The 14,254-nt window shown below is 42.7% G+C and overlaps 1 protein-coding gene across 17 annotated transcripts in view; it reads left to right on the forward strand.

Moving 5' to 3' along the window:
* The window catches only part of BCAS3 (BCAS3 microtubule associated cell migration factor), a 299,190-nt gene that overhangs the window by 92,230 nt on the left and 192,706 nt on the right, over positions 1–14,254 (forward strand). For all 17 annotated transcript variants that reach the window (XR_014936381.1, XM_085521677.1, XM_015880751.3 and 14 more), the window contains exon 15: positions 2,387–2,651. Coding sequence is in view for 16 of the 17 variants with exons in the window: in XM_085521677.1 (XP_085377803.1) it covers positions 2,387–2,651 (265 nt within the window). In the remaining variant the exon portion in view is untranslated. The remainder of the gene's footprint in view (positions 1–2,386; positions 2,652–14,254) is intronic.

Raw genomic sequence — 14,254 nt, forward strand, 5'->3', positions numbered from 1 at the left:
ATTCTTAGCCTCAGTGCTGTTGGTTCATTGTGAGTCATCATGACCATGGAAGCCAACGTCCAACCGTAGAGTTCGTGGTCGTTCTTTAAAGAGGACATTTGGATGACGGTGTTCCAGGCACATTCTTCCTGAAGATCAGGAATACTTTTCTGTGTGATGTTTACATATAGAAAAAACATCCTGCTACGATTGTTTCCAAGTTTTCTTGGCTGGAGTTGTTGAATGCCAGGGCCTTTGTATTTATGAGTATTTGTTTTTTTAGACGACGTAATCCTAAGGATGCATGCTGACAACAGGGCATTAATGTGGAAACATACATTTCTGGTACGCAGTACAGTGAGATACGTTTTCTTCTTTATAGTCTTGTAATTGGAAGCTGAATCTAAAATGAATACTGAGTATTTGTCAGGCAGTGGTGCGTTCAGAAGGTCAGCATCTGAAGGCAGATGTGGCTGTTCTTCATGTGTTCAGAAATTAAAGATAGGTCATTTCATAGGATTGGAGATATATTTCATCAGACTTAATGATTTTACTGCATTAAGGACCTTTCCATTGTAACCGAGGATGGTAATTTGTACACAGCTCTTACCTTTGATTTGGACTAGTCAGCGTTGCCTCTTCTCACTGCAAGTGTGTGGGCAGTCCTGGTGCCATGGCTTTGCTCAGACCCCACAGCTTTGGAGCTTCTTCTTTTTTGTCTCTCGTTAATCCCCATGGGGTCTCTAATCCTTTTGGAGCAATCTGTGAAGGTGAAGCACTTCGTAGGCAAACCAGGCTCTGAGTGCTGTGACTTCATGTCAGTAACACCGCAATCACCAGAAGTGCTAAAGCTGTCAGATATCGGCTGCTTGTGGAGCTGTATCATGAGCAGATCATTTGGGTACATCCCCATAATTGAACAGAGCAGGTGTGTAGGTGTGTTTTTTAGTTCATCTATGTAATGTTGATGGAGCACTTTGTGTAGTGACAGTCTGTCAGCCAAATATCGTGTCACGAGTCACAAGGCTGAAATCCCTTTTTTTTTTTATCTCAAAGGCTCCGGGGCTCAGTTGGAAACTTGCACTTTGATGAATACTTGCAGCTTTTGTCTGGAATAGCTGGAGTGCATTTCTGGAATATTTGTCAAGATTTTATCAGTGTTTACTCCAGTTTGAGTACCTGCTGTATTGTAAAACTGCCTTCAGTGAAATCTTAAAGAATTTGATTTAGTTTATGCTATATAGTAATAGAATGAAAACTAATCCTTCATCTGTATGTTTGTTTGCCGTGTTAAATCCCACTTGTGTTCGTGGATCTTTTTAGCCAGCTTTTACCTTTAAAAACATTGTTGGAAGGATTGTTTTAAGACTTCTTTTCTATGATAAATCATTTTAGCCTAGACTACTTGTTTTCTTGAGTTGTCTGCCAGTATGGGGCTGGAAACAAAGTTTAATCTCTCTTTTAAAGCATTCCTTCAGCAACAAGAATTTGCTTTCCATCAAGGCGTTATGTAAAGCGCACTTAAAAGGGAATTGTATCCTTCTGGACTTCATATCTGAGATCTGTACAAGCAGTAACTATGATAGAAAATATTTAACTGGATTGCTCTATTTGCTTCGACGCTGACCATTTTAAGCTGAAATTAAGGGTTGCATTTCTCAAGTGGTGGATAAGGACTAGGATGTGGAAGAAGAAATCTAACTGAGGTCTTCCCTGGGACTTCAATAGCTGATTAATGTCGATTGTTAGCTAAGTTACTAAGCTTCTTGCTGACTAAATTTTAAAAGCTCAAAACAGCATTGGTCCCAAGATAGCTGAATGGATGGTAGTTCCATTGATGGACAACCTGAGAGTAGCAGGAGACCATTAGAGATAGCTTTTGAAAATCCTGGGCATTGCTTTTGGGTTGGTTAAGTTACATGGTATGCAGGACATGGTTTTTCTGTTAGCTTTAAATGCAGTTTTGGGTGCCAGTATTTGTCATACTCAGGCTCAGATGCGTTCTCTTGTTCTTACTCTTCCCCTTTTCCCCTTTTTGGATAGTTTCTAAAATTCAAAGTAAGAAAGCAAATAACAAAACATGTAATTGAAGTGATTTCCCAGTCATTTTTAGAAGTAAATTCTATTTGAAAACTGTGCCAAGCTCTTGTGGCTTTATCTGGTGCTTTGCATCCTGGTTTGTTTTGATAAGTTTAGGCCTGCTTATAAGGGAAAAAAAAAATCAGAATATTTTGCTAAGTACAGAAGGTTTGGAACTGAATATTGTGCTGCAGCAAGGTTCACCTGAGAAAAAAACACTTTGTCTTTTTATTACTGTTTCCGATAAAGATTTGTCCTTTAAAACATGCTCATCATTTCCTTGCTTGCATTGATGACTCTGTTTTCATGTCACTTTTCTATTTTCCAGGTACAGGATATCTCCTTCAGCCATGACTGTCGCTGGGTGGTGGTCAGCACACTTCGTGGCACTTCCCATGTTTTTCCAATCAATCCTTATGGCGGACAGCCCTGTGTCCGGACACACATGTCACCACGGGTGGTGAACCGCATGAGCCGCTTCCAGAAGAGCGCGGGGCTGGAAGAGATCGAGCAAGAGCTGACGTCCAAACAGGGAGGCCGTTGCAGCCCTGTTCCAGGCCTGTCAAGCAGTCCTTCTGGCTCACCGCTCCATGGTAAATTCTTATTTATCTCCCTGCTATGTTGTCACGAAGCTTTTCTCCCAGTATTACTATTGCTTGCATCCCCCAACACATCTCAGCACTTGATTTGGGCTGCCTGACCCACAAGAAGTTGGTTCCTAAATAACATTGGCCTAAAGACCTTTGTGGTCTTCCAGCTTCAGAGTAATTGCTAGCAACCTGAAAAACAGGAATGCTGAATTTACTGGAGATTGCAAGAATTGATTAATTTCCTTCTGTTTGCCCATGTAGATCGTGCCACTAAAAATTGAGTTTCATAAAACGAGGTGCAGAAATATTTGGGGTATGCAGGTTTTACAGGAGTGAGCCAAAGTATAAATACTTAGGAAAGATAGTTCTGGTTTTGCAAGTTACTTAAGTAAACTGTGCTATCTCTGATGTGTTAATAATTTCCACTCTGAACTGAAAGTTTTGGGGTCTTTAGGTTTCTTATTCACCATCAGCCTGGATGATCATGAAGCACATCTGTTGAAAACTAGGCTATGTGAAATTGAGGGAAGAGAGATTTGATCTAGCAGTGTGACTGCTTCATATACTAAGGAAATCTAAAGAATGTATCTGTAAATCCTCCTCCAGTGGTGGACATGTTTGTTGTGGTGGTGAAAGGGAGCCTCTAATAAGGCTCAGCAGTCATCACTGTCCCCACTTCTTCAGTTTCTCCTTCGTGTTGATTTTGCCTTTTCTATGCTGAGGTCTCTACCAGAAGCCATTTGTTTGGCTTCAGAATCTGCTGCAAATGTAGGGGGTACTCTTTCTAGTAAGAGTTAAGTCACAGCTTCCATTGAAGTGAGAGTTTAAATATCAAGTTTGGGACAGCTAGCCACATTTTTCCTATGTAAGGTATTAAAAGCCACAGGGAGCAGTTCCTCTTGCCTAATTACGTGTAGGATAAGAAATGCTTGTGAAACCCAAACTATGTGCTGTCATGATCCACATCTTTACTGCTGGAGATAATCTGTGAGATTTCTGAATTGGAGGAGCACATTTTTTGTACGTAGACACATACATGGCGAGGTGGGACAGCAGATCTTGGAGGACAGATAACACAGGGAGCACTTTGTGGCCTCCTCATAGACCAGGTGTGTTTCTGGGCCAGCTGCTGCTAATCCTTCTGCTGTTGTTTCTGCAGCATTACAGCCGGTTTGCTGCAACCTTGGGCCAAACAAAGGGGACTTTGCGAGCAAAACGCTGACTTGTTATCTTCCTTTTTTGATTAGCAGTTATAACCCATTGATGTGAACTTGTGATTAACTTTTGTTCTTGTAAATATTTTCAGACTTCAGACTTTGTAACATTTTTCTCACTTTTTTTTTTTTTTACCCCTCAGTTTCAAAATGGAACTATTTGCTGTGTGTACAGTAGGAAAGCAATCTATTTACATCTCGTTCTGAGTCCCCCACAAACTGTTTACCCACACAATGTAAGCCTTTGCTGGGGCTGGGGATGATTTCATTTCCAAATGAATCATAGTTTGGCTTTGTTCTCTAAACTGTTCAATCGAGGATGATAAAGAGATGTTTCCTTGCACCTTTTATAGCTAACCCGGATTTTGTTTGGGTTCTTCTGCCTGTTAATCCAGCAAGGTTATGTTTTTGTCATTCCTTTGAGTTGCCAGAGTGCACTGTCAGTAATATCCGAGTTTGGTTGAGATCCTTTTATGGGCTTTTACTATTATAAGACTGTTACAACGTCAGCTAGCTGGTCGTGGGGCTGGAATGGCAGTGGATACGGCCTCATGTGACCTCTCAACTTGTATGAGATGGGGGAGATGCCACTTACCCACCTCCCAGGTACACAGCGTGCACTGATCAGAGAGCACTTAAAGCAGCTCCCTGCCCTCTGTGGTCGGCACGTGTCCCCTGAAGTCTGCGTGGCTCTGCCCTGACCTCTCTGCTCTCCTTCACTGCTGGATTTTCCAGAATCAGAACTAACTTTAAGCGTAGAGAGTTAAGCATACATGGAGCTTTTGCTGTGCTTCTACAGCTACTGAAAGTGCCCAGTAACATTATAATACTGTCTGATCTATCTTGTCATTTAAGTGGAGATTGAAGTATATGTTTGGGTGGGACAACTTTGCTGATCACAGCCATCCCATCCTGAATGTGCTACCTGCTCTGAATTGCAGTACATCGACATGGAGCTGTGAAGAAACAAGCTGCTCTGTGCATATTGCCTTCAGACTCCAGTTCAGCTCTTCGGGAATGTTTGAGCATAACTCACTTTTCTTGTTTAAGCATCAAAAGAGTCCTCTCACTTTGCCTTCATTACGGTCACAGCAGATTAAAATCCAGGCTTGAATCTGGAGCTTTGATAAACACACACAGGCTGAGATGCTTTAAATATTTTCATGTTACTTTTCACTATTTCCCAGAGTGGAACTCCTTTTACTAGAAGAATTCTTATGGGAAAGCGGAGCTGAAAGCACTGACATCATCAGCCCTTCCTGAAAAACAGATTGGTTTCCTTTAAGTAACACTCACTTAAGAAACCACCTATTTAGAGAAAGGCAGACAAAAATAGTTTCAAAGAAAATTAACTGTATAATAACTTAAGGCACTGGAGGGCAGATCCTTCCCAGTCTTTAACTTGAGAGCAGTCCCTGGAGAAAGGTTGCTTCTGTTAAGGTTTTGTTTTCCTCCTTTGCAAATCCTAATCTATCGGCGAATCCTAATCATCTATCGACAGAGAATTGGGTTTGTTACGCCCCGTCGCTGTTCCCGATGCTCGGAGCGGTGTCACCCATCGCCGTGTCGCCCATCGCTGTTCCTCGCGCTGCCGGCAGGGGGCGCCGCGGCCCCGGCCATCCGAGCGCTGCTGCGGTGCTGCCCTGCATCGCTCCGTGCCCGGCTGCGTCCCGCTCTGCTCGCCTTTAGTTAGTTAGTTAGTTAGTTGCCTTTACAGGATCTGCTTTAGGAGTGAAGTTATTCACTTTTCAGGAGAATTTGAAGTTATGCATCCCGCCTTTTACACTGCTGGCTCCTAGCAAACTGTGACCCGTGCTCCTGGTTGTTTGATGATAGGTGTGAAACGCCGAATGCCATCAGAATAGACCTTTTAATTAACTCAGGATGAGCAATGGCTCAGTCACTGCACTACTCCCATAAACCCTCCAAGTCTGCTGGGCAATGGGCTGCATGCGGTGGTTCTGCTGATTGCACACACTTGTTTGGTGTTTGTCTATACAGCTTGACGGCAATTGAAAAACAAAAATCAACTGGTGGGAATTTTGTGCTAACGCCTTTTAGAATCCATTACTTCTGTCTGGAAAGGCCCAGTGCTGTGCTGAACCTCTTGGCTGTGTGAGAGTGGGCAGAAGCCTCCCTCTGTGTTTGCAGCAGCCCCACGTGTGAGCAGGGAGAGTAGAGGTATGAACAGCCAACCCAAGCACTGCTCTGGGCACTGCCTATAAACTTACTGCTTGCCAATAAGCTGTGGTTTTGTGCTGCTTTTCTTTTTTGGTAGTGGATGGAGAATCAGAGAAGTGAATGAAGTGGGTGGTGTGCGTTGGAGAGTTTCTGAAATGGAAGGAAAAGCTCCATTCCCTTCAGATAAGTAGGGAAGTAGACTGATAAATTCTGACACAGAGGAAGTTCATGTCTGTACATAAAGTGTTTTAGAAGTGGGCTTGTAAACAGTGCTGGGCTGAGACTGGGGCAAATATATATTTGCCTCTATATTTAGGATCATAGAATATTCCAAGCTGGGAAGGACCTGCAGGGATCATCAGCTCCTGGCTTCACACACAACCACCCAAAATTCACACCATATTTGTCCAAATGTCACTGTATTTGTGAATTTTGGGTGGTTCATTAAAGAGAACCAGCCCTAAAATGGATCCCTGCAGAACCCAGTGAGTGTAATGAAACTCAGCTGTAACCCTTTGAGCCCAATTGTCAGCTCTTCACCCATCATGCTGTGTTTTGCCATGGATATAATGAGAAATGGTATCAAAAGTTGCTGAAATCCAGAAATATTGCATCAATCAACCTGCTTCTCGTGGTCAACTAGAGGGGCAACTGTGCATTTGGAAAAGTAGTTGCTGGTTTTCCAGATAAATAGGAAGTTGAAGGAGTCTGACATCAGAAGGGAATCGAAGTTCTTGAGATAGGAAGTGTGAAAATATATGACTGAGTGACTTAGCACAGCAAATGCTGAAGGAATGCTCAAAGCAAACCTTCTCAGAATGACTGTGGGTTGTCAAGCAGAGGGTGGCACACAGGAGACCATGATGTCAAAGATGGATCAAGAGGTGAAAGGAGAGAGGAGGTGGATTATAACAGGTATGAGTGTCCCACTGAAGTTCTCCTGTCAGAATGGATGATTTTGGTCTTGGTAACATCAAACTGATGAACATTTCTGTAGGGTCAAGTGTTGTTGGAGACAACATTGCAAGGGAATCCAAGGAGAACTGGTAGCCAGATTTTAAGTGTTTCTCTGTGAGTGATTTAATAAAATTACCTCGTCTGTTTCTATCTCACCAGTTAACCAGGTGTGTAAAAGGCAGGCTGGTGTATTTCCTTCTCATGCAATGTGAGTAAGAAAGACAGCCCTGTTGGTGGGGTTTTGCAGGCTGCTCCTGGACACAACCACTGCTGCTGGAGGGGAACCTGGGGCAGATCCCACGAGCATGCAGGCTGGATCAAATTGCCTGTGTATATGATCAGTGATTGATTAAGCAGTAATGGATGCTGCTCTTGTTGTCTTTGAGTTTATTATTCTTAAGTAAGGCATTTAAATCAACTGTGCATTTTTAGGAGTCTGAAAAATGTAAACACTTTATGGAAGGAAACGTAAGCATTAAGTTTGAAATAAAATATACTTGTATCTTTTAAAAGGTTTATCTTTACCCTTAAATATGCTGATTTGGCTTATTCTTTTTGCTTAGTCTTCGTGGGCTGTTAAAATCAGTTGCTTTTTCCCATCTCGAGGAAATGCATCTTTGACACTTCTCATGACCTGAGTCACGATGCTGACACGGAGCCAGAAAACATCCTGAACGGTCATGGGTAAAAGAGCAGAGCTGCCGAGGGTGTGTGGTGGGTGGAAGAGGGAGAGAGACTGCTATGGCTTGCTTCAGTTCCTACTCTATGGGTGTTTAAGACAAGCCATTTATTATAATTATCCATGGATATTATTATCAAGTTCTCATATGCAGTGGTTCTCAGGGCACGTTGTTGTTATTTTTTTTTTTGCATAACTTGGCACAAGTCCTGTGTATCGAACCTGGATTGAATTCAGACACTAAAATATTAGTTCTGAATATTGCAGCCAGAGCAAAGGAAAATACAGCACAGGTAACAAGGTGTAGAGAAAAAAAATGAGCCACAGGTGTATTAAGTTTATTTTAGGTATTAAGTTATGTGTACCTAAGTTTATTTTAGGTACTACATTCTCATGGGTTAAATTTGGGTAAAGGCCTGTTGTTTAACATCCCATCTCCTCGCCCAACACAACTGCATAGAGAAGCATCCTTCATTTGTGGACTACTCAAATGTGGTTTTCTAACACAAACCAACCAGTTTTTCTGGCTGTGCTGTCCCAGTAGTAGAAAGCTGCGTTTGTAAAGATAGTTTTATTCTGTATCATTTGGTAGAGAAGTCTGAGAGACCCAACTTTTCCAAAGTTCACTATTCTGAATTGCCTCAGGGTCACCCCTGAAAGAAGGCTTTGTATTCATAACTGTGTTGATGGAGTGCTGACTGATAGACATGGCGAGGTGGAGGAGTCTTTGGGTAACTACAACTACACGGCTTAGTGCAGGAAGGATTTGCAAAATACTCCATAGCTTAGAAGAAGAACTTAGAAGAAGCCAGTCTTGCAGACCATTAATCTGTGTGGAGTTCAATGCACAAGGCCTGCTACAACCAGCATGGCAACTGTCCGGACCTCTCCCTGCTTGTAGCTGGCATTTACTGGAGATGACTTAAGAGCAGAAAGGCCACTTTGGCTCATTTTTCTGGTAACCAGCATCTGGAGCAAACCAGCCGAGGTGTTACTGCTGCAGCCTGCTTTATGGCGATGCAAAGCCTGGAGCCAACTGACCTGATTGCCAGCTGGCAATCAAGTTTTGCTGTTTTTACTTCAGGGAGTGTTTTGCCCGTAAATGGTCTTGAATTTAGCACCAACAGTATTTTTAGTTAAATAAATCCTGAAGGGTGATTATCAGGCCAGAATTGTGTGTGTGGTAGAGGGCTTGTTTTCTAATGAAATGCTTCAAGGCAGCTTTACCAAGCAGGTTTTCAAGCAATGTTAACGTAGTGAAGTCATATCAGTGCAAAATGAGGATGGGAAATAGCAAGGGAAGAAGCAGCCATTTGTTTCAAGTTTTCAAGGGGACATTTTGTACACAGGGCAGATAAGAATATGGATGTCCTCACAGCTGCTGGGAAGAAGTGCCATGGGCCTGGGACATTGTCACTGCTCTGGTACGGGTGGCTTCTTCTCCTCCTTGGTTCTTCCAAACCACACGTTTAATTTCTTTTCTGCACAGGAGAGAAACATGTCCAGCTGTAGAAGTAAATGACAAGTTCAAATCCCAGGTGGAGTTTGCTTAAGGTTAGAACTGTTCCTTCCTACCTTTTGGACAAGTAGAGGTAATAGGCAGCAAGGGGGTCTCTCATCTAGAGAGGAAACTCTTCTGTGTGGGTGAGAAGCTATAACTGAAGGACAAAGGTTTTGAAACAGAAGGTAGTTGAAGAAAAAAGAAACTTCAGGTGGAAGAAATAAATATTATGGAGAAATGTTCCAGTTTTGAGAAGAAGATGCTGATGAGGAGTTGGAAGAGACGCAATTCAAGGAGGTTGGATGAGAGGGCAGAGGACACTGTCTCGTCTCATCTGTGGCTGAGACACTTGGACTGGTGCATTCATGCCTTGGCAGAGCACTCTCACTTACAAGCTCATCCGTCACCATCGCGTGCCTTGCCTGGATGCAGAAAGACAGAAAGTTTGACTTTCTTAGAGTCATCGTGAGATTTAGTGCAGCTGTGTTTCAAAAGGTTCAGTATCAAGCAGTGCTCAGTGATAGGAAATCAAATGCCTGCGTTATTTTCTCCCATCAGTTTGAATGGAATCAAATTAGTGATAGGTTTTGGACTTGCACCAGTTCTGCTGAGAGAAAAAGTTGCTCCGAGTAGCTAAATGCTGTGTGCATACATGCTGTGGCTAATGCGTAGCATTTTGTCTTTAATGGGCTTGATTGTATTTGAAGTACTGAGGGTATGGGTGTGAAATGAAGCTAATTTTGGCAGTATACAATTCAAGGAAGTTGCAATGTAACTTTAATATAGTTAGATTGATAAGTAAAACAGTTTGAGTTTCCTGACTTTTTCTTGAAAAATGGGTAACGTTTTACAAATCAAGATAAACTTGTTTGATTGCATGAAACAAAGCAGTAGAGGAGAAACCCATCTTGGCAGCAATTGGTGCTCATGGTACTGAGTGTGCTCCTCTGGACACTGTTTGGGTTTGTCTATCAGACTCTTCCAAATGACTCCTGCACACCAGCATTGCTTCCTCAGGGCTCCCTTGTCAGGTCACAAGGCAGCATTTCTCACCAGGGCGCTGCTGTTTCCTCTTCCGACTGGGGAAGATTACAGATTATACTGGAACATGTCTGAGAAAAGGTCAGAAAAGAGGGTGAAAGTCTTGGAACTGTAGCTGGGAAGCTTTCCATTCTCATCCATGAAACTTTTGGTATCGAATCAAAAGCAAAGCAAAATAAACCACCGCATACACAACACTTTCTATTTTTTTTTCCTGCCATTTTCTGTTTGCAAGTTAGAAAGGATTTCATTTCGCTTGCATTATATGATTAATGAATATTTAATTCAGGAGTCTTTGGTGTTACACTTAAACAGAACTAATGGGCGAGCACTGCTTGTTTTCTTAGAACTCAGCCTGCACAAGATTGCATAGCCTCAATTTACTGCATTTTTATTTACCAAATTAAAGATGTTTACATGTAGTGCTAATGACGTTAGACTTTGTGGTGCACTTTGAAATTCAGTCTGTTAAAGACTGTAAGATACAAAAGCTAATCAAGTGGGTTTGAATTTTAATGACACTGCACTACTCAGCTTTTTGTTTTGGAGTAATGGAAGAAAAGAAACAAAAAAAATCAACACAGAATCATTTTACTGTGCAGCTGAGAGGTGCTCGATACCACTTTAGTTTTTTCATATTAAGTGTATAGAGAAGCTGAAATGCTTGTGATCATTACTTTCCTAGGCAGAAAAAACTGTCTGGGCCAAGTCCTGTTGCCCTGTTTGCTAACAGAGGGAAATCTCACAGTGCAAGAGTGTCAGACTGCTGGAAGGAGGAGGTGTGCCATGTACAATTGAAACTGCCAGGGAAAAGTCGGTGGGTAAAATTGTTTAGTTTCAGTTTGGTGTTAAGTTGCCGTTTGCATCCCTTACATGTTACAGAGTGCAGCTTGGGTGCTGTGCTGGACTGTGAGCTGCTGACACCTTCCATCCAGCTGGCTGGGGCCGCTGCCTGTGTGCGGGGCTGTGGTCCCATTGTGCTGGCAATAGGATAGACTACGGTCAGAAGCATTTGGGTCACCTCTGGCACAGTAACTGCTGGGCTTTACCTGGGGGCTCCTGCTGATGTCTTTTCCACAGATGTCCAGCTTTGTGACAAACCAGTAAATCCTGTGAAGCTTGTTTTCCTAAGAGCATCTGTGTTTTATAATGGTGCTTTTGATTTGTTTTTCCTTTGTCTGGTGAGATTTCTTTGGTCCGGCACGTTCAGGCCTCCCTTTCTTCCTGGTGGAAGTGAGCCCGTTGCTGATGGCTGCCCGGGGATAGCAGCACAGCCTGTGCTGTGTGCCTTCTTCATTCCATCCTCATGTTAATCCGTTTTCCTTTGGAGCACCGGTGGAGTAGAAGGTCTGGAGAAGCGTGCCTCAGGTTTTGGGGGGTGGTGTGCTTGTGGCAGGCTTTCAGCAAACAGAGCTAACGGGTGATGCTGTCTGTGTCCAGCAGGCAAAGGTTATCCCATGTAATGCTGCACTTGTAAATAAAGCTCTGCTATCAGAGCACCAGGGCACAACACCCTCGGCTTTCAGCTACTTGTCTGCTTGATCTCTGCCTGCAAGTCCCCGAGTAAAATTAGTAAGAGATTTACCAACAGCTTAAACGGAGACATATTTTTTTGCAGTAGATGTCTACAATGCTGAATTAGGATTAACTGCAGGGGTTTGGGGTTTAGCTATGATCAGGAGCTGTGACCTTGAGCCTGTAATATTTGAGTGGAAATAATAAGAATCATAGAATGCTTTGGGTTGGAAAAGACCCTTAAAGGCCATCTGGTCCCACTCCCCTGTGATGAACAGGGACTTCCACTGCTCCATCAGATGCTCAGAGCCCTCCAGCCTGACCTTGGGCATGGACAGGGTAGCGAGTGGCATCCTGAGTTGTGGCCCAAGCTGGGAGTGTTGGCAGGTGATAGCAAAGACGGAAAATAAACCATGGCCGAAATGAGCCTTGATTTGTTACTTAAACAGCACTTGAACTGCCATCTGAAAATCTCTTTTGTGGCAAACACTTGACCAAAAGGACTTGCCCTACTGCCCTGGGGGCTGCTGGTACCATGGTCTGGCTGATTTCTAAGGGAAGAGCCTCACTGCTACAGATGCTGTGTTGAATATGTTGTTGTGGGAGTGTGATTGCCATGAAATTGCTATGGCAATTATTTTTCTTATAGTTTTATTTTTAATATAGAGTATTCCTTGCAATGGCGATATGTAGTAATTTATGTTTAACTTGCAATACACAGCCAAGTTAGCATTTAAAGTTGCATTGTCAGTGTGAAGTGAAACTACTCCTCTGAAGGTATCCTTCTGAAATGTGCTTCCTTACAGGCATTAATGTGCTGTCCACATGTGGCAAGGTAACCTGGCACAGCATCCTGCTGTATGAGGAACGTTTGATATTTCTAGTGGACTTAAACTTTGGCTTATTTCTTGCATGTCCTTTGGCAGTGAAACCACAACTGCACCAAATGCAACCATAATGTTGATGCTTCACTGCATTCTTTGTGCTCTTTTGGCCATGTGTAGGCCTGTGTAGGCTGGGAGATGAGGACACATCTCTGATAGGCCCAGGGCAACGTACAATGAGGATGTAAGAGCGTAGAACATTTCCATCATAGAAATAACTGAAAATAATTCAGCAAAAGCAAAAGCACATCTTTGTACTTCTTCCTGTTCAGCACAATATTCTTTAACCTTATGCTCATCTGTGCCACCTTAATATCTTTGCAATCAGATATTCAAGAAAAACTCTGCTATAATTTATCTCCTATTCGTAGCATTTCAACTTTTAATTTTCTTTTACTTCTACCACTGTTCCTTGCATTCATTTGCAACGAAGCAGCTAAATGTTGCTTCAGAAGTGGTGGATTGGCCAGCAATGGCTACCTGGATATGTTTGGTATTTGCCATTTTCCCTTTTATTGCAGCTGTGTTCTTAGATTTAGAATTTTAAACTTAATCCTGCAGTTTTCTGAGTGCCCTCGGCTGCGTCAGGGTTGGTTGGCTGCTGTGGAGATGGGCTCATCCCCATAGAGGAGGCACATCTTTAAATGCCCAGCTTTTCTGCATGCAGACGATGTGTTGATTCAACTGATATTTTGGCATTTGGAAAACAAGGTGATGTGAAGAGCAGAGGGCACTGGGTAATTAAATGTGCCCGTAGAGAGAGAGAAGCTGTTATGACACAGTCAGTTCAGGAGTTCATAGTTAATCATTATGTTCCTAACAAGTAAGAGAAAACAAATTGCAGCCGCTCGGAGCCCTTCCTGCAGGTACGCTGTGTGCGCTCTGCAGCAGTTGCTTCTGGTGAATACAGGAGAGCGAAACACTTTCAGAGAGGCCTTGATTACATGCAACAGTGACTAATTAGACAATAAAGCAGCAGACTATTCATACTCCTTTCTACAAGAACCAAGAATGCATTATGAAACTAATCTTAAAAAAAATTAATTGCATCTCGGTCTTAATTTAAAATGGAGGGTTCCCCCCCACCCCTCCCTTCTTTCCTGTTTCTTTTTATTCCAAGTTGGTTCAGGAAAATTGCTATTAATGAAATCTGCTCTCCGAGACTTCAATAGGCTTGTTATTCATTAAGGCCTTAGTATTTCTCTTAAAGCGTATTGACCAGTGCTCAGGCCAGATACTTAACACAAAATACACTTCGTAATTTCATCATTTTTGTTGTTGTGCTTCTCTGAGATGCAGAGGTCTGCAGACTGCAGGAAAACAAATAAAAACCCCGAGCTTACAGTTATAGAGTATAAAAGAAGGGTAAAGGAAGCACTGAGTGTCTTTAAGATGATGAGACATTCATTAAGATTTTTCTGCCTTCCTTTTCCTATTTGCAGCCCATCTGAAGTATCATTAAAGCTTTTCAGGCAGCTTCCTGTGAGAAACCCTCTTCTGCGCTGTTTTTCTTCCTTGAAAAAAGGTGGCTGCTCTTCAGTCAGATTGTATGGATTTGGCCTGGGATTTGTATAATAACTATGGAGAATGCAGCGGTTGTTTAGGAACCTAATTCCCAATATGGCTCCCTTTTG

Source organism: Coturnix japonica, chromosome 22, assembly GCF_054131305.1.
Source record: "Coturnix japonica strain WE chromosome 22, WE-NBRP24, whole genome shotgun sequence".
Classification (NCBI taxonomy): Eukaryota; Metazoa; Chordata; class Aves; order Galliformes; family Phasianidae; genus Coturnix; species Coturnix japonica.